The sequence below is a fragment of the Lipomyces tetrasporus genome, assembly GCF_029532465.1.
Source record: "Lipomyces tetrasporus strain NRRL Y-64009 chromosome Unknown POJ06scaffold_6, whole genome shotgun sequence".
In the NCBI taxonomy this organism is placed as follows: Eukaryota; Fungi; Ascomycota; class Lipomycetes; order Lipomycetales; family Lipomycetaceae; genus Lipomyces; species Lipomyces tetrasporus.
Genome location: NW_026611601.1, coordinates 252,345 through 274,417, shown reverse-complemented (window position 1 = coordinate 274,417; position 22,073 = coordinate 252,345). Strand labels below are relative to the sequence as shown.

The following is a 22,073-nucleotide window of genomic DNA, read 5'->3' as shown; positions in this document are numbered from 1 at the left end:
TACAGGGTGACCGGTTCATTCCTAGTCGCAGTTCTACGTCAACTGCTATGTCGAAGCTGGAATCAGAATCAAAGAGTTCTTCTGATTCGTCCGATTCGCTGCTGCCGTCAATTTCAAGTGCTTCATCGTACCAGCCCAATACAGCGGCGTTGGCTTACCAGTCTTCAGTAGCTGAAGCTTGCGGCCTTGCTTTGAATACTCGCATTCTAGCTTTCAAGCCAGAGGCTCCGCAGTCATCTAAGCCAATTGATCTAAGAAGTCAGTACAACCGGCCACTCAAGCCTGCCGTTAATGCACAACTTCGCCGACGACTGCCGACCAGCGCTGAGCGTATTCTAGATGCGCCTGGAATTCGCGATGACTACTACTTGAACTTGCTTGACTGGTCACGCAATAACCAGGTGGCGATTGGATTGGACAGAGATCTTTACGTGTGGAATGCAGAAAGTGGTACCGTCTCTAATCTTCTGCGGACGGACTCTGACACATACATTGCCGGCATCAAGTGGTCTGGAGATGGTGCGTATATTGCAGTTGGTTTGTCGGATGGAGATGTTCAGATCTGGGATGTTGAAGAAGGCGAGAAAGTCCGTTCCATGAGTGGACATGCCGCTCGTGTTGGGGTGATGTCATGGGACCGTCATATCCTGTCGTCGGGGTGCCGCGACGGGTCGATATGGAATCACGATGTTCGGGTTGCGGACCACAAGATCTCGGAGTTTGTCAACCACCAAGCCGAGGTTTGTGGATTGCAGTGGAGAAGTGATGGAAATCAGCTTGCGAGTGGGGGCAACGACAATCTGGTAAATATATGGGACGCTAGATCGAGCACCCCTAAGTTCACCAAGACTAATCACAAGGCGGCGGTTAAAGCTCTCGCTTGGTGTCCTTGGCAGCTTAATCTTCTCGCCACTGGCGGTGGTACTTATGATAAGCATATCCATTTCTGGAATGGAACCACTGGCGCGAGGTTGAATTCAATTGATACTGGATCCCAGGTTACGTCGTTGCAGTGGAGTACGACGTACAAGGAGATTGTCTCGTCGCATGGTTATCCCGATAACAATCTTGCCATCTGGAGTTACCCTAGTCTTGTCAAAAACGGCGAGATTCAAGGCCATGACACTCGTATTCTCTCGTCAGCTTTGTCGCCTGATGGATCGACCGTCGCCACAGTCGCAAGCGATGAGAACCTCAAGTTCTGGAAAGTTTTTGAGCAAATCGGCAAGAAGGTGTCCAGCGCAGTCAGTGGCACATTGGGATCGGGCAAGGATATAGCGAAGGTTATGATGATTCGGTAAATGATGGGCATAGCGAGACCATTGATAATGTGATTCAGCGCAGCATGTATTATATCACGGAATCGTAGCGCCTTTGCTGTATGATACGTTCATTATCGTCCTAATTATCTACTCTCGACGTGGAACCACTATATTTATACCTTCGCTTGATTTGTTCTTGTATCCAAAGTCTGTCGTGTACTATATGGAGCTACTAATTGCTATGACGCTGTCGAAGTGACGAAAGTTGTATTGGCAATCCATGCAGTAATAAAGTATCACAACAAATAACGGAACACCGAAGACCATATCTAATAAGACAAAACTTTAGTAATACAAGAAGCATTCCGGACAAACACCAATTTCCAGTTTTAAGCCCAACACTATCGATAACTAGTCAAACCGTGCATACATATGAATAAAAAAAGTCCGAAGTCCCAAAATCCAAACCAGTAACCTATGTACTAGACTCGAACACGCCACCCGTTACGCTTCATAATTCCTGCCGCCGTTGCTAGAAGTGCAGCGTATATAACCAGAAGGGTTATCGCCTGCACGTTCTTGACGTCCAATGTATTCACAGATAAATTCACGGCACCGGTTAACAAGTTGGCGAGTAGAAAAACCGCAAGACCGTTATCGTTAACGGCCTCCAGACCCCAAGGTACGGCGTCTTCGTATTTGCTCTCTGGTGCGTGGTCGGATGATGGGTAGAAAATAACTTCCACGAGAAGATACAGTAAAATGTACATGATGTTGATGGAAGTCACCCATAGGACATACGGGAGGTTCGCGAGACGACGCGAAACTGGCATGTTAAGTCCCTTCGTACAGATTAGGAACAATCCAACATGCCCGATTCCAGCAACCAAGAGATAGGTCAGCATAGTCTTTCGAGACGCTGCCAGTGGACCTGAGCTGCCGCTGCCAAGAAGTCGCGACACGTAAGGGATATGTCGTGGCGTTGTTGGTAGAGTATAGAATCCGGTCGTCTGGCCGGCAAGGAAGATCGACAAGTATCCAATGAACGAGAAAATACCTTCTTTATTCATCGATACTATTCCTGTCCGCGGTGCAGTTAGAATAAACCGCGTTAACGGCGTATAGGTGAGCAATGCCTGGTAGACAACACCAACACCGAGAGACATCGCAGCAGGTGAGGTGTAATTCGAAACGAAATTGAACAGGGTCACAAATGGCGGCAAAAATCCTAAAGTCATAAAGAAATTCCAATGGACACCGTACTCCGATATATGTTCATGATAGTCTACCGCTTTCACTAATAACAGTCGCAACAACCCAAGCAGTAGTACTGAGGTAGTCTGTCCTATAGACCGCTTCAAGGAAGCCCACAGGTCCGGCTGTTGCTTTAGAAACATCTCCTTTAACGGTCCCCGTGCTGAGACTAGGCCCATAGAAAACACGAACGATCCCACTCCAAGATCCATCAACGACGTTCCCCAAGTTTCTACCTTTGCGAACCGTCGGGGAAATATTCTGAAATCAACTGCCAAAATGGCAATACAAGTTATGATCATCATACCAGCACGATAGGTGGTCAAAAACGACTTCTTAGGCAAATATGCATCCACTGACATTGAGGAGATGGAGGTGGATGAGGAGGACGCAGAGGATGCAAGTGGATGAGACTGATCATGTGTAGTTGTACATGAATACGGCGACGACGAGTCATAACACGACCCGAGGTTAGCGACATTCTCGTGATTGCTGTTATGCGTGCTAGCTGGCTCCGTGAAAGTCGCGCTGACATAGTCATTGTTCACCAACGAACCGGCATACTGTGAGGGAGTAGAAAGTGAATTTAAATCGTGTGCCGATACTCTTATTTTCCTATCTCGTCTTTTCAGTACCGCTTGGGCTGTTCGCTGTCGCGTTGCTACTATTGATGGCAAAGACACGTATACAATCGCAACCGGCGCAAGAATGAGAAGATTGAACGCAAACGGATGCGACGCGTATATTGTGATCGAAAGAGTCAACGCGACCCAGTTAAGAAGGAAGTCCACCAGCAGACTAGAGAGTGACGGTACTTTTGAACCTTGCGGTATGCTGAAAAATGAAAATCGCGTCTGTAGCGTACACCAAACTGCGTACGAAGACTGGGCACAGGTTAGCCGTCACGCAAAGAAAATCGCGAGCAAAAATATTCCCCGTAATCTCTGTCTCTGCTACTTGCGAGGCAAAGCATACCAAAGACGATATCTAGTCGGCCCAAAATGCACTTACCAATGCAACTAACGTGACTATGTTTATTTCCTGGATCGAACCTCCTGTCAGTCCCGACACGAACTCCTCCTTCAGATGCTTGAACGCGGACTTGTCGGCTGCGATCTCGAGAGACGGCGGCGTTGTAGATGACATCTTAGAAGTGCCAAGCAGGCTCAAAAAACCACACACGAATAAGTAAACGAAAGGACGAACTCCGTGGTGGTCGATATTCCGAGTTTAGATATATAGCTATTGCAAAACTGTGTACACACTAACAAGGAGGGCCTATATAAATCACACGACGGCTATGCTCCTAATTTTGCCTAGTTCGGCTGTAAACGGGAGCGTGCTTGTAATATAAGCCATAAATTGCAAGCTACCACCTCCAGAGTTAATTTTAGCTGCACGGCCACTGGACAAGTTGACTCGAACTCCACAGCTTGTTAAACGTACAGGTTAGGGTTCGGCATGGTGTCCGGTTAGGGTTATCAAAAATAATACAAAATGCTAAGTTAGTTATCGTTTTCTTTTGTGGAGTCCATAATGGACAGAATATCATGAATCAGAAAGATATAACTAGATGGAATGCTGGAATAGTTTTACGCTAGCAAATAATTCTGAGGCCTGTAAATTGACACGAACACAGCATTGCCGGATTGGAGATTGACCACGGAATATTTCAGTCGTGCTAGGCGGTCTGCGCCGTCAATTTGCTACAGCTCACACCGATAATCAGGGGCATGAAGTGACGTCTCGGAAAAGAGTGAACTGTTCGGGGGCGGGGGAGTTGCATTACTTTTGGCGCATTGTTCAACCTTGCGTAACATTGCACTTTGTATCTCGCAACCAATCATGTTGTTGGCAAATGCACTACCCCGATATCTGTTGAGGATATGGAGCAGGTTAATGGACTACTGGCTTGTGCATTCCAATTACGCTTATACCAATGCTTTGCGTTACTATCTAAGATATTGTACAGGAACCGTTAAACAAACCTTTTCCCGAGTACAATGACATGAATTATGAACAATGAAATGAAACCAATACAATAATGGAAAGTACTCAGAGACTCTAGATTTGATAGTTGCCACCATTGTCGTCTGGACCGTCGTCATTGACGCGGTCGCCATTGTCGCCATCCACAGCTCTACCGTAATTATCAGAATCTTCACGATTGAGGTCTTCAAACCATCGTCTCAAAAATTCCGAAAATGACCAACTTGTCTTATCAGATTTCTCTTCAATTTGGTCAACCCCAATCCCATTGACGCTGCCGCCTGTTATGGAATTCCAAAACGACCGAAGCCTAAGCTTATATAGGGACAACGTGACCGGCAGATACGCTTCAGAATTCGTCGTAAGTGCGAGATCGTAGAATCGCTTAGCCAGATGGAAATCTTGTTCGACTCCAAGACCATTCTCGTGCATCCATCCGAGATTCCAAAGTGCTAGTGCACTTTGCTGGTACTCGGCCGCGGCCTGATAGCATGCTGCTGATTTCACATTGTCGCGCTCGCAGCCTATACCTTTAAGATAATAGTCACCCATCTTTACAGTCGCGTCCACATTCCCCTGCTTGGATGCCCGTGTCCAGTAAATTAGAGCGACTTCGTCAATGAACTGGTCCAATTCTTCATTTCTCTTCTCTTCTTCTATCTCTTCTTCCGATGGTCGATCGAAAATGTCAACTAGCCATTGCAGATGCTCGGATAGGCTAATCGCTGACTTCTCTCGATCCAACAAGTACGCTACATTGGCCTGCCCACTCTCATAGCCTTGCTCAGCAGCCATCATAAATCCGACCAATGCGGACTCATAATCGCCGACTTCATAGCACCGATGAGCCCATGCCAGAGGACTATGCAATTCTTCAACCTTTTCAGCCACAATCTTATAGTATACAGTGGCCATACCGCACGACCGTTCTCTTCCGAGAGCCTGATTGTGTGTCTCTGCAAGATAATAGAAAGCTTCGATGTGCCCATGTCTCGCTGCTAGTTCAAAATAGTGGATGGCAACCGTTACCTCACCCTGTTCTAGGAACAGCTTTCCTATATTAACTTGGGCTGGCCCAAAATCAAGATCAGCAGCAGAACGGAAATACTCTGCAGCTTTGGCTGTACTCTGCTTAAGCCCGCCGAGCCCTTTCAAATGCATGTAACCGTATCCATTCAATGATGGCGCGTCACCTAGTTCCATGCCAAGTTTATACCACTGAAGTGCCTTAGCATGGTCTGCTGGCGTCCCCTCACCACGGAGATACATACGCCCCAAATAACCGGCAGTTTTCCCAGCATATCTTTGAAGAGAGTCTGGTGTCCCGGGTATTCGTGTCGTTTCGTTCTTCCAATATTGCTTAGCAACTAGCTTGAAAAAATGTAGAGCCTTGTCATATTTCCTAGAAAGCGATCTAGTTCCCTCGTAGTATAACCGTGCTAACGAATACTGCGAGGCAACATCGGATCTTTCGGCCATAAAGAGTAAATATTCAAGAACATCCGCAAGGGACGTTGAGTCCGCAGGAGGGCTAAGATTCCTGCGGGAATTTGGTCCAGAGCTGCTCTCACTAGCACCTTCACCAAAAACTCCGCCGTTGTCATCCGCCAATTTCCATGTATGACGATCCAGAGTACGGCCACCAGGAGGCCCATTTCGCCAATATTCCATCGCCTTATCGGCAACGCGCTTGTAGAAAAAGACAGCTTTGTCGCAATTTCGGGGTGTACCAATGCCCGCATGATACCGAAAGGCTAGGGTCATTTCCGACCTCGTGTTATCGCCGTAGGCTGCAAATGTATGATACATGAGCGCCCGCGCTTGGTCACGTAGAACATCTCCAAACATGCCAGTCGCATACATAAATCCCAACATATTTTGAGCCGTCGCATTTCCCGTTACATCTGATAATAACTTGTAATACCGCATCGCGATTGTATAATTCCTGGGGAATGAATAGTTGCCGTAGAAGTTCATCTCAGCGAGTAAATACATGGCGTCAGGATTCCCATTCTCGGCCGCCTCCTCCAGCAGTTCGCGAGCGTCGCCCAGCGGCTTTTTGGTCCCTGTGAATTCATAATTTTCATGAGACATTGCAGTTGAAGAGGAATAATCGGCGGATATAGTAGATGACGCTGTCGTCGTTCCCATTGTGATCTCCGTCTCAGAGTCGGACGCTACACTCGACGGTCCGGATCTGTGATCATTGTAGGCTTCGGGATCCTCTAAGGATTTCGCTTCGATAAATCGCAGCAGCTGGAGAAACAGGTTCCATAGAAATCCGGCCACACTATTTATTGGTGCGGTCGGCCCTCGGTTAGCAGGCTTCACTAAATCCGGCCGCATCGACTGAAGGATCGCTAGCGCCTGATTGACCTTGGTCTGATCTACTGACCAGTTAGTTCAGGTTCGTGTACCTCCGCTAATAATACATACGATCATCTAGTAGTCTTTCCGGTTCATATTGCAGTACACTTGATACTGGCACGGCTGGAGCTGCGGACGATGTTGACGTAACACTTGGAGTCCGAAGGTCATTTGCAGCTTCATATTCTTCGCCAAAGACAGTACCTGACCATAGTAATAATGCAAATGATAGCATTATATCTTTGGTAGAAATATTAATTTCGATAGATAACAAATGAAACAATGCGAGCGACTTACGACAACCCGCCCTTTCAAAGCGCTTCGACCGACTTCGTCTGGCCATTGTGCACGCTGAGACCACCCTTTGGTGTCAAAAGAGTAGAGACGCTTGAACAGTTCAACTATACCTCAGGAATACTTGCAATTGCTGGAATAATCCAGCCTCGTTAACGGTAAACGGCTTGCTCGGTAGCCTACCAGGACACTGGCGATCTGTCCAATATCAACCAGGCACGTGACTTCACGTGGCCACTTTGCACCAAATACGTCACTCACAGCTTATAGCTCACGAGTGTAGTCCCCATATAAGAGGGTTCCCAACTTGATCCTTCGCAGCGCCGTAATCTGATTCATAATGTCGAATAATATTGTGGTAGGTAGCTGCAGAAAGTTTATTGATTAAATTATTGATAATATCATGCGCTGGGGGACACCTGCAGCCTCCGTATGCTCGCCTGATGATCGCCACTGACAACCTTTGTTGTAGGGAAACGCTTATAGAGATATCATTGAGGATGTGATCAACTCGTCTCGCATTGACTTTGAAGATTCTGGGGTAGATGAGACGACATTACGTGAGCTGCAACTGCTGTGGCAGGAGCGATTAACCATGGCCGGCGTAGCCGTCTTCCCATGGGATCCAGAACCCCTGCCGGAGCCTGATACAGGGAACGGAGTAGCGGTTAACTACGAGATGTCCTCACCGCCATTATATGCAGCAGGCGGTGTTCCAATATCAGCTACACCTCAGGCATTTTCGAATCCGGCCATGGCTGCCATGCGAGCGGCTCAACACATTCAGGAGTTTGCTAGGGAAGAGAGGGTTCCGGCCGAAATTGCAGATGAGAGTATTAAAGGAGTTATGAAGCGTGCCGGACTAGATGATGCAGGAGATCTAGATAGCTCAAATGGTGGCGGTGGATTGATGTTACCGGGCGGTGGACGTATCGCACAAGTAGATGGAAATTCAGAAGAGCCAGATTTGCAACGAGAAGCAGTAGATCGGCTATTGGAGCTACACATTTTACGACAGAGAAATGGCAAGTCAGTACCCGCGGAAGATCAATCATTACCACCAAATGTGGCTATTCGGAAAAATAAAAGAAGCAAAAAGATTGAGTTCATTCTATCGCAAGTGGACGGAGCGTTGGACTCGTCAGATGACGACGATTCAGATGACGACGACGATGACGATATTGCCAACGTTGGAGGTGCTGGAAGTGGTGCCGGTCGTCGGAATAATAACGCTGGCGACGATTCTGATGCAATCAACTCTGACTTGGACGACCCGGACGACGAGATAAATTCGCAGGACGATGAAGAGAACGAGGATTCCGGCATGATTATGTTGTGTTTGTACGATAAGGTTACCAGAACGAAGAATAAGTGGAAGTGTGTGCTTAAGGATGGCGTTGTTAATGTTAATGGAAAAGACTATTTGTTTGGCAAAGGTACTGGTGAGTATGAGTGGTGATAGATCATTAATGCTATAATGTATTATGATTCCGTTTGGGAGAAGCTCAAAATTATAAGGTCATGTTATGTCGCACTAGTGATATCAGATGGTAACATTTTGGTCTTTGGCATAGTTCCATGTGCGTAACGTGTCACAAGCATGATTGCATTAATATATCCAAAGAACACATTATGCCGTAAAAGATATACATACATAACAAGTCAACTAAATGCTAACCCAAAACAAAAAGCAAATCCAGGACTCCAATTTTGTCGTCCGCGAGCTAGAGCCGAGGTCGAATATCGTACATTAGCCAATTAAAGTCACGGAACGCGATATTTCGCCTTAATTGGTTTGAGTAATCGTATCACTTAATATGTCTCCTTCTTCTCGAATGGATTATATCTCAAGAGCTTCTCAATGAGATCAACGTGGGTAAGCTTCGGGCACTAGTTAGTCGACGGTCGAGGCGAACTAAGTACTGATCACTCACAATCATTCGTCTGCAGCAGTATCTCTTTAATCCTAATTTATCAAGGGCCTCTCTGCAACATTATTAGACTCTCCCAGTTCAACACGAGTCCACAAAGCTATATGCTTACCCCTCCGAGATATCCTGCTGAAGATACTCCAAATATGTCTCCCATTTGTCGCCAACGACCTAAGTGACCATTAGCTTACTCAAATCTTCGACATATTTACATCATGCAACAAAATTCCCACCTTTCCGCAGGAAAAACATCTAACAGGAACAATCATCTTCGTCGGGGGCTAATCTAAATAAATATTGACTTCGCTGATAGTTTCTGGTCTAATGATTGTACATGACCAAGAAAAGATTTCGACGATGGTGCTAAGCCTGTGAGTATATGGCGAAAACGTACCTGCACGCGGGCATTGGGAGAATTTGTGCGGCTCATTTGTCTCCCAACACCTTCTCCCGATTGAGGTTAATGCCCAATACTTCCTCCGCGTGTTCTAGCAAGACTTGATACTGGCACCAGAAAAATTTAGACAAACATATTCTTGATATGATTCTTTAGTGTAGGGCAAGCTGCCATGCGGGAGGAGTCGATCCAAGATGAATCGGCGCTTTGCAGATTCTCAACGACCATCTTACGAACATTTATTACACCTGGGCGATTATCTGTTAAGGCAGCGAACACTTTAGTCCTTTCATTAGTTGAGTTCATGACTGATCCAGTTGACGCTGAGTTTTTAAAATATGCTGTAAGTTATGAGTGCTGGTAGTCAATGTTGGCGTCTAATGTACGACTAGTCTCGATTCCTGACGCCAGCTTCTTTTGATGACATCGTGACGGAACGGAATGTACTTCACATTTGCGGCTATCCTTTATGTGATAGAAAGCCATTTCGGAAAGTTGTATGTAGATTCTGCGTTCCATAGTACTGTCATATGTGCATATGTGCTGACGGCGTATAGATGGGCAAGGAACTCCCGCAAATATCATACAAGCCTTCGGCTAAACTTAAGCATGAGGCGTCCTCCTATCTTAGACAGTACTGTACAAAACAGCATTTTCAATCGTCTATGATATATAGAGCTCAACTGTCCGATGAGGCTGTGTGGGCGAGAGCAGGCATAACCTACATACAGAACGGCGCGGCAGAGTGGGAAAAAAACATAAAGTTACTGGAAGACCTCATCGACAGTGACTCCGATGATGGTAGCAAAGCAGAATTAGATGAACAGAATAGGGAATTATCGGAGAACGACGTCAAGGAAGTCATGCAGTCACTTTCGAGTCTGAAATTTAAGCCTGGAAATGAGGTTATTGAGGCGCACAATCCTGAAATAAGCGCAGGGAAGAGCACAACTCAGGTGACCATCCGGCAGAAGATCGAGAAAGTTAAGGAGGACAGGTTTGAATTTTCTGCGCTAGATTTTCAAGTAGCAGAAAGAGATTTCCAAAATACGAGAAAGGATAATCCTCAACTTGCACCAACCGCAGCACCAAAAGAAGACGCGGCTGTAGCAATAGAAGGATATATTGTGGGATCGGCGAGTAAAATGAGACCTCCTCGTTCATACGTACAGCTTAAGGAGAGACAAGAACGAGAGCAACAAGAACTAGCCCAGATCGCGCATGAATGACTGCTTGCTTGTATAGGCACTTGTACAATAGTGTAACATCTAGATCCAAACGGAAAACATTGTTGATATTCACCCTTTTGACACGCTATTCCGATCGGGAAGATTTCAAGCTTTCCATGTCCAGTTTCTTTAATGTCACAGACGGGTCAATATTTATTACCTAATGCCCCATTAGAATTTTGCGCGACCTGGCAACATCGATTGCGTCAGCATACCTTGTCCGCGTTGAGCAATCTCAATGGATCGAGGGCTAATTTGAGCCGTCGCATCATGTCGACAGCTTCCTTACCAAGTTCTGTCTCCAAATACGGTCGCTTCACCATGCCCACGCCATGCTCCCCCGTGCAGGTTCCCTCCATAGCAATCGCTCTCTCAACAAGTCTGTGAACAATACCCTCAGCAATGTGCTTATTGGTGTCATTATACAGAATAAACGCATGGAAATTGCCGTCGCCGACATGTCCAACTATTGTTCCAAGGATCCCGGACCGATCCATGTCAGCCCGTGTCTCGCTAACAACCTCGGACAGGCGAGAGACCGGGACTGCAACATCAGTAGTCCAACAAGAGTCGTTGTCCCCGCCCATCGCTAAAGTTGACCATAGGGCTTCCTTTCGCGCTTCCCATAATTCTTCGCGCTCAGTCTGAGACTTTGCAAACTCGAAACTCTTGCTACCGAATTGCTTAACCACATTCCGCGTCTCTTTGATCTGTTCCTTAACGCCATTAGGTGTCCCACCGAACTTGAAAAATAGGGTATGCTCTTCACGCCAATCTCGTGATGTCTGACCGGCCGCGTTAATGCATTTCATCATTTCCTTGTCCAGTAACTCGACTGCTGCAACAGGAATACCCTTTCTGACAATCTCTTGAACGGCTTGGGTAGCTTGCTTGACCGATGGGAACGACGCAACTGCGACACTAGTCTCCTGCGGCAAAACAGCAAGCTTCAATGTCGCTTCAGTTACTATTCCAAGAGTTCCTTCGCTTCCTATGATGAGATTTGTTAGATTGTACCCAGCCGATGACTTGCGCGGCCGTTGACGAGTTTTGACAATCGTTCCGTCTGCAAGAACCACAGTAAGCGACAATACCCATTCACGCATTGTACCGTATCTCGCCGCATTAGTTCCAGAGCACCCCGTGCCAATCATACCGCCAATCTCAGCACCTGGGCCTGGGTCAGGTGGGAAGAAAAGACCGTATTGTTCCAAATACTCGTTCAGTAGTTCCCAGCCCACTGCTGGTTGTACCACAACATCGAGGTCATCTTGGTGTAGTTGGATGATCTCTCCCATATTCCGGAAGTCTATAGTGATGCCGTTACGTGTCTGGATGAAATGACCCTCTAATGACGTGCCTCCTGAGAATGGCACTATGGGAACCCGATACTTGTGACAGATCTTCATGATGCCCGACACTTGTTCAGTCGTCTTCGGGAACACGACTAAGCCAGGTCGTTGCTCTTTTTCAGCATGGTGCGAGATCCAAGCAGAATCAGCATGAGACGCGATATCGTCACTAGTAGCTGACACGTTGTCCGCTCCCAGCAGCTGGGTGATTTCGGCATAAGCCATCGCTGCCTGCTTGTCATCCGCATATACAGGTGGATCAAGAGTTGAGAGAGGCGATGTACTCGATTCAAGTCCCTTTTCCGAGAGAACTTTCGCTGCTCGTTTGGTCAAATCCCATTGAGACAATTGGGCGAGTATAGATCCAAGGGACACAGAAGCGGTAATGACTATGTAGAAATCAGTTCTTGAACTCAGCCTGCACAATTACAGTGCAAGGTTCATACTCAGTAAAAGCCTGAACGCCTGTTTTCTATTCTCCGCACGAGCAGATCCGCTGGAAGGACGTGGAGGAAGCGGCGGAATGGAGAACTGTGACGCTTCAGGCGGTGGCCGATGGAGCTTCGTGGACGAATTTCGAATCGCAATACGGCATTCTGCGGCCGACTTAAATGCCGGCCGCACATTGCGAATTGCAAACTGAGAAATGCGTAGCATATCAGTTTGTTTCCTTAATTTCAACGAGGATGGCGTCACTAAATGCGATGCTGGTGGACTGGGCGGCGCTACCGACGACGATCGGTCTCACCCGGCGATCAGTAGTCGGTAGCGCAGCTCCAATTATGGGATTCTGAAGGTACTCTGGTCAAGCAAGTAACCCGTTTCTTATTCCCGCGAAATCAACCGCTTCGACTGGCAATACTGAGCCTGGAATTTATGATTATTGATATTAGGCCATCTCCTATTAATGAAATAATCGAATTTGCAGCCAAAAATGGATGAACAACACAATCATAAATGCTTCAGGACATGTACATATAATGAATATATAGGAAAGCGATAGACAGATATGCAGGGGCCATCATCAAACTTTAATGTGATTGTCCGAATAATTCCTACCGCCGAGTACGGGAAGCCTCTGCGCCATAGATATTTTCCATCGCGCATTGCACTGAACTCGATGCTGGTGTTCACCACCTATCGATGACGGCATCTCCAGCGATTTCGGAGGTTTCTTCCGCGAGCACTAGCGGTGTCTCGACGCCGCTGACCTCCATTTCGTCGGTCATTTCACTGCCGTCGCAAATTCCATCTCGGGTGTTTTCGCCACTGATTACGCATGCAATTGACTTACCATCATTGCGATCTATGCCTTCTGCTCAAGCACTATTAGCTGTAATATGTACATACGCACGAAGTCAAGGCAAGAATTTTGCTAGCGATGAAGAATATACTCCCGCTCCGGAAGGATTTGTTGACTGGGCTACTCGTGTAGTCGGGTCTGGCTTAGACTGGATAGAAGATGAGGATGAGCGAGAGCTTATATGGGAGTTAGCGTCGAAGCGAATTGCCGAAAGATGCGGAAGGACCGCTGCTTCGAGCATGGAGCACGAGTTCGAAGTCGAGGGCTTAGACCGGTCAATAATGCTTCATGAGCCGAGCTTAACCGCGGACTCGTTGGGATTAAAAACTTGGGGCAGTTCATTACTTCTTGCGAATCGCTTTTCTGCACTCCATGGTGATCTTATTCCTGCTTCAGGACGACGGGTGTTAGAGCTGGGCTCCGGGACTGGGCTCGTTGGAATTGTGCTCGGCGTCCTTGGGTATCCCGTGCTCATGACAGACTTAAGGGAGATTCTGCCCAATCTAAAGGCGAACATGGAGAAGAACCAGGATAGGTTTGGTGAGGGTGGATATTCACTGGATACGAATGTTGAAGAGCTTAATTGGCAGGACATGGAAGCAAGCGAGACTTATCGTCGAAACGACCAGTTCGAGACCATAGTCCTGTCCGACCCCATTTATTCGTCTGAGCACCCTCAGATGCTCGCGAATGTTGTCAATCAATTCCTCGAATATGACAATCCTCATGCTCAGGTTATTCTTGAGCTTCCTCTTCGAGAGAAGTTTGTGGATGTTCGTGCGGACTTGTGGCGTAAGCTAAGGGACATACGGCTCTCGCCAGCCAAGCAAGATCTAGAGCGCGGACGGGATGACTTTGGAGAAGAAACATACTTTTGGAGTGTATGGCGACCTATACAGTATATAGACAATCCTATAGACATAGATTCATTGCCATAATAGATATCGATTAAACCGATAGAAAATCCATCTGTTTGGACCAGGACAATCATAAAAGGTCATTCCCCTATGTCTTATGACGGTGGATTAAGAGCCGCTATAAATCGCGGTCGGTACTGTCGTAGTAGTATATCTAAACACCCTTCATATTCATTCAATACATGAATTCGACTAGACGTAGTAAATGGTCGAGACTAAGAAATCGATGCTCATTCGTATTTGTGCAGCCGGCATACGTTGCCAGAAACCAGCTTCTATGACTACAAATTGCTAATTAGGATATAAATAGTATCTATGACACACTAATCACTTCGGAAATGGATCATTATTACTCAGCACGATGATCTTCCGCTCCCTAGAGATATAACCCTTCATCTGCCCCTGATAGATCATTACCGCTGCCCAACACTCGACCTGGTCATCGTCTACATCTATTCCAACAAATTCAAGTCCCTTTCTAAATGCTGAAACTGGCACCCGAGTGCTCTTGTCCGACGCTAGATAAACTTGTTCAAATAGCCTTGGGCGTACGATTTTTGTCCGAATCTTTAGCATTGTCAAGTAGAGTCTGCGGGTGACAAATAATCTTTCGCGAGCGGCAAGGGCCGCCTCGTATGACCGCATGTCGCCACGTTTCGAGGCAGTGAAGAGGTCTTTGTATATTGTCTGTAGTCGCGGAAAGCTATGCCAGACGGCTTTCTGAGGATACCGGCGATGCAGTAGCAAGTTTGTTGGAAGTAGATATTGTAAAATTAGTCTATAACACCTTAATAAACTGAACAGGCTGCATCCCACAGATGAACATACTCTTGATTTATGGTAGCCTTCTTGTGGCATTTATTCAACGCAGCTTGCAAATGCTCTTCGGCCTGACAAATTATTAGAATCTAACTAGAACGACTAATTGGTCCCTAACCTTTTCATACTCCTCATCCATAAAGGCAAGAATTCCGACGTAGTATTTGAACGTCACCATATGAGCCTTTGGGTACTCCTCCACCGACGGAATATCTCCCACTGTTGAGGAGGCATTCAAGACTCGCACGACGGACGTAGCCAACGAGATTGTTCCCAGTTTGAAATAGATCTTGAATAGTAGGGAAATAATAAAATAAACACCCCACTTTCTGGATTTTGGCAATGGCGTATTCCGGTCATTTAGACAGACGGTTAGTGTTCGGTTAATAGTTCGTGCAGCTTCTTCAAGTTTGTTTGGCTTCTCGGAGTTCGAAGCTGATGATCTCAATATGCGCTCCTTGATATGGTGATCTGCTTCCATGGCGATAATCTTGAGCTCCTGGGTGACAGTGTATATGACAGGCAAGATCCATCTATCCGTGCGTTCAGCGACCCGGTTAAGAAGTCTAGGAATTAGCATGGCGTTCGAGAGATCACGAGCTACCTTTTACATACTGGGTCAATGTGTTCTGCTCGCGATATGCCTCCATGATATCGAGAGCGACATGAATACTGTATGCAACTTTCCAAGAGGTAATAGCTATATCCTGCCACATTTTATCTAGTATAGTATTGTGCGCGACGCGTGAAATTGTGTCGGTGTCGGCTTGACGGAGGGTGTGGAGACTCTTGACCATTTTTATCAGGGACTGCCCATTCGACGATATCAATGTGGATAAGTCTTTAGCCCAGTGGCCTGCCACTGCAGCCTGAAAACGACGAAAATATGCATCTAGATCGTCCGCCATGCTAGGTTGACTGGGTTGCTTAACATGGGCTGGAGAACTTACGAACTGTCCTAGGTCTCTCGTGAAGCGTGTTTGATGCGTTGTTTAGTCGCGTAGAAAAGTCCCAATTAACTCAAGACCGACCTACTGGATTCCGGACCAACACCGAGGAGCTGTGCTTAGAATAATTCTCCGCAATGTCAATCGATGTCGACTGGAGTCGAATATCACCGGATGATCATGCTAGAATTTCTGAAACGATAAGGGACTTCCTGGACAAGCAGTTTAAGAAGCTACACCTGCCGTCGTACATCGCATCTGTGAACGTCCTTGCATTCGACCTCGGGACAGTTGCTCCTGAGGTTGAAATCAGGCATATAGGCGACCCGTATGCAGAGTTTTACGAGGAAGATGAGGACCAGACGTTCCTTATGCAGCAGCAGGCGCAACAGCAGCAGGCCCAGCATCAAGCTCAGCAGCAACAAAGACAGCAAAGTTCCTACAACAGACATGACTATCATCAAAAGCATACCAACGGCACGAGCTCGTCGTCTTCTTCAGCATCTTCGTCTACGTCAAATATGCGCATGAGGCCCCAGGCATTTTCTGCAGCGCCAGGCGCGGCAAATTTGCAGTATTTTCATGCCGTTGTTACGCCGTCGCTAATGCCGGGTTTGCGATCACCACTGCAAAGCTCCTTTCAGAATCTTCCTGGAATTGCTGCATCTCTATTTCAGCGGAACTCGGACGATGAAGATTCAGAGAATTCATCTTACGATCATCCGCCGCCTCCTCATTCCGATGCTCCGCATCTGAGTAACGACGATAGTTCCGAGATCGATGGTTCTGGGGATCTGAGTGATCCTGAAGATCGGCAGCACATTGACGAAATAGCTGTAACCGATAGCGATGCTCGGCCTAGCGCGTCTGGTGGACTAAATCGGATGGGTGCAACATCACCGACACCAAGTCAGAGCCAGCCGCCTCCGTTTTCTGTTCGGGAGGAAGATTTACAATTGTTACTTCACGTCAAGTATAAAGGCGATTTGCGAATTGTGCTTACGGCTACTTTACGACTGAATTATCCGGCGCCTGGCTTTTTGACCTTACCTGTGCGACTAACGGTTACCGGATTTGATATTGACGCAATGGCGGTTCTTACGTATATCACGCGCCGGATTCATTTCAGCTTCATTAGTGATGTGGGAGGCGGTGGAAGCGACGCACAGCCTACACAGCGACATTTCGAGGTTTTGCGAAATATTAAGGTCGAATCAGAGATTGGAGACCAAGCTGGTAAAGGCGCTGTCCTGAAGAATGTGGGAAAGGTCGAGCGGTTTGTATTGGAGAGACTGCGAGCAATTGTTGGGGATGAGCTCGCGTGGCCCGGATGGATTACTTTTGAATTTTAAAATGATATGTTAAATATCTAGATACTTTGTACATATGGTTGGCGTACGGGTTTAATTCGCATAGTATGGGTGTTGTTGATTTTTGGTCCTCGTGTGGCTGATCTCTCTCCGAACTTCGCTGCATATGATGGCTCTTACATATACGCAATATGATGTACACAGTGTAATGTACACAACCGCCTCGTAAAGCGGTCGACGGAGGCTTCGTTATGAATTTCGAAGTGCTAAGACACGGAACGTACATAATAAAGACATGGACTGGACTCGTTATAAATTTACTTCGAATATATAGTTCATAACTACTGGTTCAATGCCGTTATCACCCGCGGTGCGCACTAAATTGGAGCAAATCGCGCCCAACAATAGTAGTGGGCGCGTAAATAACGTGACTTGCGAAGACGCGTCGCGGCGTATCACGAGCAACGCCCCGGATCTGACGCACAAATGCTGCAGTTTCTGCATGTTTCTGGCACATTTACAGAGCATGAAGGAGAGTAGAAGACATCTAGAGAATAAATCAACAGAAGTGGCACGAAACTTGCGCGTTGTTGCCGCGAACACGCATCGTCTTACAGGGCTCGGCATATATCGGACCAAGTAAAGACCTGAATTATCCTGGCGCTCTAGAGCAAATAACCAGCCGTGGGTCTGCGATCACCAAACCCTGAGTATTGTACCATAATTTCCCGTTTAGGCAGCCGTAGGTAACCGTACTGCCGTATGTGCTAACGCTTCACTCATGCAGCAGTCGACAAGATAGCCTGATCTTATCTGTTAGCTTACATGAATGCATCACGTTCTCAGTCCGCGATCGAAATGGTCGCTGCTGAATCCGCAACGATGGCATTTCTTAAAGCCGCCTCGCCCGGCTCCGATCTGTCTGACGAACGCACATCGCTGTCTCGATCCGAATCGCCTTTGGACATCGCAGAAGAATCTTCCTTAGCCACTTCTCTGTCTTCCACATCGATATCGTCCTCATCCCTCCCTAAGATGGCAAGATTTGCCGTCGTTCCTACTCAGAGTCCAAAGAAGAAGAAGAAGACGAATCCGGGAGCTCGACGGTCGGTCGAGACAACTTGTCCGCTTACAGGATGCTCGCCGTTGCCCATCAAGGGACCCCGCTCTGCACTGCGACATTTCGAGTCACACCATCATCAAGAGATGTTCAGCAAGCTTCTCGATCACCCTGAGATGGATGCTGGCGTAGTTGCCGATAATTTGACAGCTTCGAAACATAATGGCGAGAGCGTGATCAAGAACGGTACCTGTACCGTAGAAGGGCCGACTTCTGCAAAGACTATTAACCTTCCAGACCTGCCGCTACCGTACTTTTACAACAACGAGCATTATAAGTACATACTGTGGATCGCAGCAACGGGCTATCATCACGAATTTGCAAAGACACACAGGAACGGTGTGCGCGATTTAATAGCATTTGACGCTTTGATGACCATTTCGGTCGGCCACTCATAGTGACCTACTCCAAAAAGATGGCTCGGATATGCCGGCCGAAACCTGAGTCTTAGGTCATCTAGCTGAATACCCCACAATCATACTATATTAAGAGTGAGACGTATTTTTTAGCATGATTGCGTTTGCATCAGGAGTCAAAAGTCGACTTTGTCAGAGTTGACAGATTATGCCAAGTGCAATAGGAAAATCTAAGTAGACTTAAGACTAGCTTGAACAGATAATATCATTAGTTGTATTCCATTATCTATAAAAAATTCGTCTAGATATCTATGCGAGAAGAAAGTTAGCCGCCTACCAAATAGTACCCAAATCAATTCTACAACTTCGACCAAGTAGCGCTGACTCTCTTCGTAAGATGCACTCTTGAGATTTGACCGACAGTGGCCGCACCAGACAGAGCCATGGCAAGTTTGAATTCATCTTCCAAAATCTGCTCCGCCAGTTCCACACCGCTTTGGCCATCGTATTTCAATCCCCACAAGACCGGTCGTCCAATCCAAACGAACGCCGCTCCAAGTGCCAGAGCTCGGAAAATATCAGATCCCCGTCGGACGCCGCCGTCCATGTGCTAGGATTCGTCAGTATTTCTAAGCACTATCAAGCAAAGACGGCACACACCACCGGGATCCTGCCCTTAACAGCGTCCACGACCTCTGGTAATGCATGAAGTGTAGGCAGACATCCGTCAAGTTGCCTCCCGCCGTGATTGGACACCCAAATACCATCTGCACCTGCTTCGACCGCCAGTATGGCATCCTCTCCGGTCATGACGCCCTTAACCCAGACCTCCATGCTCGTAATACTCTTTAGCCACTTGACATCATCCCAGTTGAGCGCTGGATCAACAACGTTCGGCTTAGATTCCATGAGCAGGTCGTCGTTCGTGCCCGGACCTTTACTCTTGCTCTTTGCCTCGACTGAGAAATCAATCGGACCAGCGTACCGTCCGCCGACGAAGTTGCCCGGCTCAAGGCCCCGAGGCAGCTTGAAATTGTTTCGTCGTTCGGAAAACCGCAGACCCAAGTACGGCGAGTCAATGGTCAGCAAGACGGCTTTGAAGCCAGCCTTCTCAGCCCGGCGCACGAGGTCGGTCGTAGTTTCTCTATTCTTGAACACGTACAGCTGGAAAAATAGTAAATTGTCACCACCAGCCTCTTTCGCTTCTTCTAGCGACACGCTGCTATACGACGATATCGCCATCGGCCAATTCTTGCTTCTCGCCGCACTCGCAGTCGCGATCTCGCCATCAGAATGTGCAAGCTTGTGCATCGAGCTCGGCGCAAGACCACATGGAATCGTGAACTTCTTGCCAAACAGCTCTGCTTTTGGCGCTGTGTCTACGGCGGTGACGTCGCGCATGTAACGTGGGCGAATACGGTAGTCGGCGAACGCGGCCTTGTTTTCTGTCACCGTCTGTAGATCGTTGGCACCGCCCGCCCAGAAGTCCCATGTCATTTTGTCGACTGAGAGCTGCGAAGCGCGCTCGAGGTCGTCGATGTTGAGAATTACTGACATGCTGAACAGTGTGCTGTCGGGTTTATAGAAAATTTGTTCGCAGGAATATTGACCCGGCAAGAAATATATAGGTACGAAATGAAGTTGCCGTGAGCTGGCCACTTTGAGATGTGCGGCAATCCGCAATCTGGATGGTTGGGGTACGTTCTCCTCATCATTGCTGCCCCCCACATCGGTGATTCGCCGACCAGAGGTTTAGGGTAACATTTTAACATGTAGTTGCTATCTGTCAAAATCCATAGATGTCAGTTATAGAAATAGAAGTAGATATGATGAGGTATACTTACTTGCGAATAATCTAAAGTCAAGTGACTGACTTCCTGCCCGAAGTATCAAGTTCTAGTTTTTGATATTGGTATTGAGCGACATTGTTTACGCCATGATTGGCGGTCAATTTAGCAATGCAACATCAACAAACAACAAGGTCAACGAGGTCTCACGCTAGTACCTTGTTCTGCTTTCGACCGACTTTCAGGCGATTCCGTCAGGGAACTGTTACTTGTCTCTAAAAATGCGCACCGGAAGAAGACGACTAAATTTACTTAACCGAGTATGGCTCAGAAGAGTAAGTTACAGCAAATTGAACTTGTAATTGACAATTGCTGACACTGTACAGAACAAGTTATCGTATAATGCATCGAAGCCGCAAGAAAACAGGAACCTTGATCCTACGATATTAAGTGAGGCCCTGCACTCATTCCGAGCTTCCTGTATTTTGGTATATGGATCGAGTCCACTGGCTGCGATATGCCATTCTAACTCGTACTCTTTTGTAGGGCCAGTCGACTCTTGCTTGCGATGCTGCAGGTATCCTGACGCAGTCAATTCTCCAAGACTTTTTCAAGAATGGATCAAATTGGTCTACAATGTACTATTCGGCGTATGAATCAATCTATGACGACGCCGGATCGTGCCCCGTTCAGTCAATCTTCGACAATGCAGGCAGCGCATATTACACACCAGCAACATCAGTCAGGAATGTCGGTTCAAGAAATTTGGTCGCCTCTCGGTTGCCAGACAACGTTCCTACTGTTCTCCGTCAGGACGTACGGAAGAAAAACGACAGTGGAGAGCATCAAACCGACGACCTGATCCGTGACTTCCACGCTAATTATCAATGTGCTTCACATGGGTGTCAGTCGCAGCAAGAGCCGAGAGATCTGGAGGCTGTTGCAAAAGACGACGAGGACAGCGGGACAGATCGCGGATTTTCTGCAAATTGTCATAATGGTGCTGAACTTCGCCGAGTTCATTCTGCCGCTGACGGTTATCGCTATGTGCTCTTTCCGGTGTCGACAACGCCGTCAGTATCGTACTTGTCGTCCATGTCGTCAATTTCGTTACAGGCACATCGTATTTTCGACGGTGTATTTAGCGATGAAGACCGCTTAATCTGTCTCGGTTTCGGTGGGCGTGCGCGCGACTTCACCGTTGGGGCAATAAGATCTATTAGAAAATCCGTGATAACTGCCTTAATGTTTGCGTTAAAGAGTATTGGGCTGGTAGGGAAAAAAATAAAGCATTTTCTGATCTGCTCGGTTCTGTGCTTTGTAGTGTACGCTTCTGAGCCAGCTTAGTTTCTGTGACTTTGATACTGATATGATTGGATGAATTGTGATGATCCTGTTATGTGTTTTATTATGTTGACTGGTCTATGATAATTAGCAAA

General features: G+C 47.1%; 13 protein-coding genes across 13 annotated transcripts; 7 read left to right on the top strand and 6 right to left on the bottom strand.

The window, feature by feature from the left end:
• Window positions 1–47: 47 nt before the first annotated feature.
• On the top strand, window positions 48–1,301 carry POJ06DRAFT_197522 (WD40-repeat-containing domain protein; the record flags this gene model as incomplete). Its single annotated transcript, XM_056185075.1, has 1 exon — window positions 48–1,301. The coding sequence occupies one exon, from the start codon at window positions 48–50 to the stop codon at window positions 1,299–1,301; it is 1,254 nt and encodes a 417-aa protein (XP_056043067.1).
• A 221-nt stretch (window positions 1,302–1,522) lies between these two features.
• On the bottom strand, window positions 1,523–3,754 carry POJ06DRAFT_113321 (GWT1-domain-containing protein). Its single transcript, XM_056184118.1, has 2 exons — window positions 3,528–3,754; window positions 1,523–3,400 (listed from the first exon to the last, which is right to left on the bottom strand). Exons 1-2 carry the CDS (start codon window positions 3,660–3,662, stop codon window positions 1,745–1,747), a joined length of 1,791 nt encoding a protein of 596 aa, XP_056043066.1. The 5' UTR covers window positions 3,663–3,754; the 3' UTR covers window positions 1,523–1,744.
• Window positions 3,755–4,449: 695 nt separating this feature from the next.
• On the bottom strand, window positions 4,450–7,333 carry POJ06DRAFT_254034 (uncharacterized protein). Its single transcript, XM_056187714.1, has 3 exons — window positions 7,170–7,333; window positions 6,942–7,112; window positions 4,450–6,892 (listed from the first exon to the last, which is right to left on the bottom strand). Exons 1-3 carry the CDS (start codon window positions 7,213–7,215, stop codon window positions 4,581–4,583), a joined length of 2,529 nt encoding a protein of 842 aa, XP_056043065.1. The 5' UTR covers window positions 7,216–7,333; the 3' UTR covers window positions 4,450–4,580.
• A 110-nt stretch (window positions 7,334–7,443) lies between these two features.
• On the top strand, window positions 7,444–9,002 carry POJ06DRAFT_113305 (transcription factor IIA, alpha/beta subunit). The gene is made up of 2 exons (XM_056184117.1): window positions 7,444–7,524; window positions 7,639–9,002. Exons 1-2 carry the CDS (start codon window positions 7,507–7,509, stop codon window positions 8,623–8,625), a joined length of 1,005 nt encoding a protein of 334 aa, XP_056043064.1. The 5' UTR covers window positions 7,444–7,506; the 3' UTR covers window positions 8,626–9,002.
• On the bottom strand, window positions 8,979–9,366 carry POJ06DRAFT_268498 (DNA-directed RNA polymerase, subunit N/Rpb10; the record flags this gene model as incomplete). Its single annotated transcript, XM_056189314.1, has 4 exons — window positions 8,979–9,047; window positions 9,101–9,152; window positions 9,210–9,268; window positions 9,331–9,366. 4 exons carry the CDS (start codon window positions 9,364–9,366, stop codon window positions 8,979–8,981), a joined length of 216 nt encoding a protein of 71 aa, XP_056043063.1.
• Window positions 9,367–9,555: 189 nt separating this feature from the next.
• Window positions 9,556–10,826, top strand: POJ06DRAFT_113283 (Rtr1/RPAP2 family-domain-containing protein). Its single transcript, XM_056184116.1, has 3 exons — window positions 9,556–9,837; window positions 9,887–9,991; window positions 10,052–10,826. The coding sequence occupies exons 1-3, from the start codon at window positions 9,667–9,669 to the stop codon at window positions 10,721–10,723; spliced, it is 948 nt and encodes a 315-aa protein (XP_056043062.1). The 5' UTR covers window positions 9,556–9,666; the 3' UTR covers window positions 10,724–10,826.
• A 103-nt stretch (window positions 10,827–10,929) lies between these two features.
• POJ06DRAFT_281814 (FAD-linked oxidase-like protein) lies at window positions 10,930–12,132 on the bottom strand (the record flags this gene model as incomplete). The annotated part of the gene is made up of 1 exon (XM_056189979.1): window positions 10,930–12,132. One exon carries the CDS (start codon window positions 12,130–12,132, stop codon window positions 10,930–10,932), a length of 1,203 nt encoding a protein of 400 aa, XP_056043061.1.
• A 1,034-nt stretch (window positions 12,133–13,166) lies between these two features.
• Window positions 13,167–14,342, top strand: POJ06DRAFT_254026 (putative methyltransferase-domain-containing protein). Its single transcript, XM_056187713.1, has one exon. The coding sequence runs from the start codon at window positions 13,219–13,221 to the stop codon at window positions 14,314–14,316; it is 1,098 nt and encodes a 365-aa protein (XP_056043060.1). The 5' UTR covers window positions 13,167–13,218; the 3' UTR covers window positions 14,317–14,342.
• Window positions 14,343–14,380: 38 nt separating this feature from the next.
• On the bottom strand, window positions 14,381–16,133 carry POJ06DRAFT_254024 (uncharacterized protein). The gene is made up of 4 exons (XM_056187712.1): window positions 15,730–16,133; window positions 15,233–15,680; window positions 15,124–15,185; window positions 14,381–15,073 (listed from the first exon to the last, which is right to left on the bottom strand). Exons 1-4 carry the CDS (start codon window positions 16,020–16,022, stop codon window positions 14,623–14,625), a joined length of 1,254 nt encoding a protein of 417 aa, XP_056043059.1. The 5' UTR covers window positions 16,023–16,133; the 3' UTR covers window positions 14,381–14,622.
• A 15-nt stretch (window positions 16,134–16,148) lies between these two features.
• Window positions 16,149–17,720, top strand: POJ06DRAFT_254023 (uncharacterized protein). The gene has a single exon (XM_056187711.1). It carries the CDS (start codon window positions 16,199–16,201, stop codon window positions 17,411–17,413), a length of 1,215 nt encoding a protein of 404 aa, XP_056043058.1. The 5' UTR covers window positions 16,149–16,198; the 3' UTR covers window positions 17,414–17,720.
• Window positions 17,721–18,006: 286 nt separating this feature from the next.
• POJ06DRAFT_113254 (uncharacterized protein) lies at window positions 18,007–19,090 on the top strand. Its single transcript, XM_056184115.1, has 2 exons — window positions 18,007–18,086; window positions 18,159–19,090. Exon 2 carries the CDS (start codon window positions 18,197–18,199, stop codon window positions 18,887–18,889), a length of 693 nt encoding a protein of 230 aa, XP_056043057.1. The 5' UTR covers window positions 18,007–18,086; window positions 18,159–18,196; the 3' UTR covers window positions 18,890–19,090.
• POJ06DRAFT_113227 (FMN-dependent dehydrogenase) lies at window positions 19,048–20,527 on the bottom strand. Its single transcript, XM_056184114.1, has 2 exons — window positions 19,508–20,527; window positions 19,048–19,457 (listed from the first exon to the last, which is right to left on the bottom strand). Exons 1-2 carry the CDS (start codon window positions 20,402–20,404, stop codon window positions 19,206–19,208), a joined length of 1,149 nt encoding a protein of 382 aa, XP_056043056.1. The 5' UTR covers window positions 20,405–20,527; the 3' UTR covers window positions 19,048–19,205.
• Window positions 20,528–20,682: 155 nt separating this feature from the next.
• Window positions 20,683–22,070, top strand: POJ06DRAFT_254018 (uncharacterized protein). Its single transcript, XM_056187710.1, has 3 exons — window positions 20,683–20,969; window positions 21,021–21,122; window positions 21,181–22,070. The coding sequence occupies exons 1-3, from the start codon at window positions 20,916–20,918 to the stop codon at window positions 21,979–21,981; spliced, it is 957 nt and encodes a 318-aa protein (XP_056043055.1). The 5' UTR covers window positions 20,683–20,915; the 3' UTR covers window positions 21,982–22,070.
• The last annotated feature ends 3 nt before the right edge of the window (window positions 22,071–22,073 follow it).

What these genes read in the sequence shown, in the direction of transcription:
- POJ06DRAFT_113227 (XM_056184114.1), bottom strand. Translation starts at nt 20,404, where the DNA reads ATGTCAGTAATTCTCAACATCGACGACCTCGAGCGCGCTTCGCAGCTC. An exon ending in TTAAGGGCAGGATCCCGGTG is followed by an intron (nt 19,458 to 19,507) that starts GTGTGTGCCGTC and finishes GACGAATCCTAG; the next exon opens with CACATGGACGGCGGCGTCCG.
- POJ06DRAFT_254034 (XM_056187714.1), bottom strand. Translation starts at nt 7,215, where the DNA reads ATGGCCAGACGAAGTCGGTCGAAGCGCTTTGAAAGGGCGGGTTGTC. An exon ending in CTTTGAAAGGGCGGGTTGTC is followed by an intron (nt 7,113 to 7,169) that starts GTAAGTCGCTCG and finishes TTTCTACCAAAG; the next exon opens with ATATAATGCTATCATTTGCA. An exon ending in GGAAAGACTACTAGATGATC is followed by an intron (nt 6,893 to 6,941) that starts GTATGTATTATT and finishes ACTGGTCAGTAG; the next exon opens with ATCAGACCAAGGTCAATCAG.
- POJ06DRAFT_113283 (XM_056184116.1), top strand. Translation starts at nt 9,667, where the DNA reads ATGCGGGAGGAGTCGATCCAAGATGAATCGGCGCTTTGCAGATTCTCA. An exon ending in CTGAGTTTTTAAAATATGCT is followed by an intron (nt 9,838 to 9,886) that starts GTAAGTTATGAG and finishes ATGTACGACTAG; the next exon opens with TCTCGATTCCTGACGCCAGC. An exon ending in GAAAGCCATTTCGGAAAGTT is followed by an intron (nt 9,992 to 10,051) that starts GTATGTAGATTC and finishes GACGGCGTATAG; the next exon opens with ATGGGCAAGGAACTCCCGCA.
- POJ06DRAFT_254024 (XM_056187712.1), bottom strand. Translation starts at nt 16,022, where the DNA reads ATGGCGGACGATCTAGATGCATATTTTCGTCGTTTTCAGGCTGCAGTG. An exon ending in GAGCAGAACACATTGACCCA is followed by an intron (nt 15,681 to 15,729) that starts GTATGTAAAAGG and finishes GCTAATTCCTAG; the next exon opens with ACTTCTTAACCGGGTCGCTG. An exon ending in TGGATGAGGAGTATGAAAAG is followed by an intron (nt 15,186 to 15,232) that starts GTTAGGGACCAA and finishes ATAATTTGTCAG; the next exon opens with GCCGAAGAGCATTTGCAAGC.
- POJ06DRAFT_254026 (XM_056187713.1), top strand. Translation starts at nt 13,219, where the DNA reads ATGACGGCATCTCCAGCGATTTCGGAGGTTTCTTCCGCGAGCACTAGC.
- POJ06DRAFT_254023 (XM_056187711.1), top strand. Translation starts at nt 16,199, where the DNA reads ATGTCAATCGATGTCGACTGGAGTCGAATATCACCGGATGATCATGCT.
- POJ06DRAFT_254018 (XM_056187710.1), top strand. Translation starts at nt 20,916, where the DNA reads ATGCGCACCGGAAGAAGACGACTAAATTTACTTAACCGAGTATGGCTC. An exon ending in ACCGAGTATGGCTCAGAAGA is followed by an intron (nt 20,970 to 21,020) that starts GTAAGTTACAGC and finishes GACACTGTACAG; the next exon opens with AACAAGTTATCGTATAATGC. An exon ending in TCCGAGCTTCCTGTATTTTG is followed by an intron (nt 21,123 to 21,180) that starts GTATATGGATCG and finishes ACTCTTTTGTAG; the next exon opens with GGCCAGTCGACTCTTGCTTG.
- POJ06DRAFT_113254 (XM_056184115.1), top strand. Translation starts at nt 18,197, where the DNA reads ATGAATGCATCACGTTCTCAGTCCGCGATCGAAATGGTCGCTGCTGAA.
- POJ06DRAFT_113321 (XM_056184118.1), bottom strand. Translation starts at nt 3,662, where the DNA reads ATGTCATCTACAACGCCGCCGTCTCTCGAGATCGCAGCCGACAAGTCC. An exon ending in TAGTCACGTTAGTTGCATTG is followed by an intron (nt 3,401 to 3,527) that starts GTAAGTGCATTT and finishes ACCTGTGCCCAG; the next exon opens with TCTTCGTACGCAGTTTGGTG.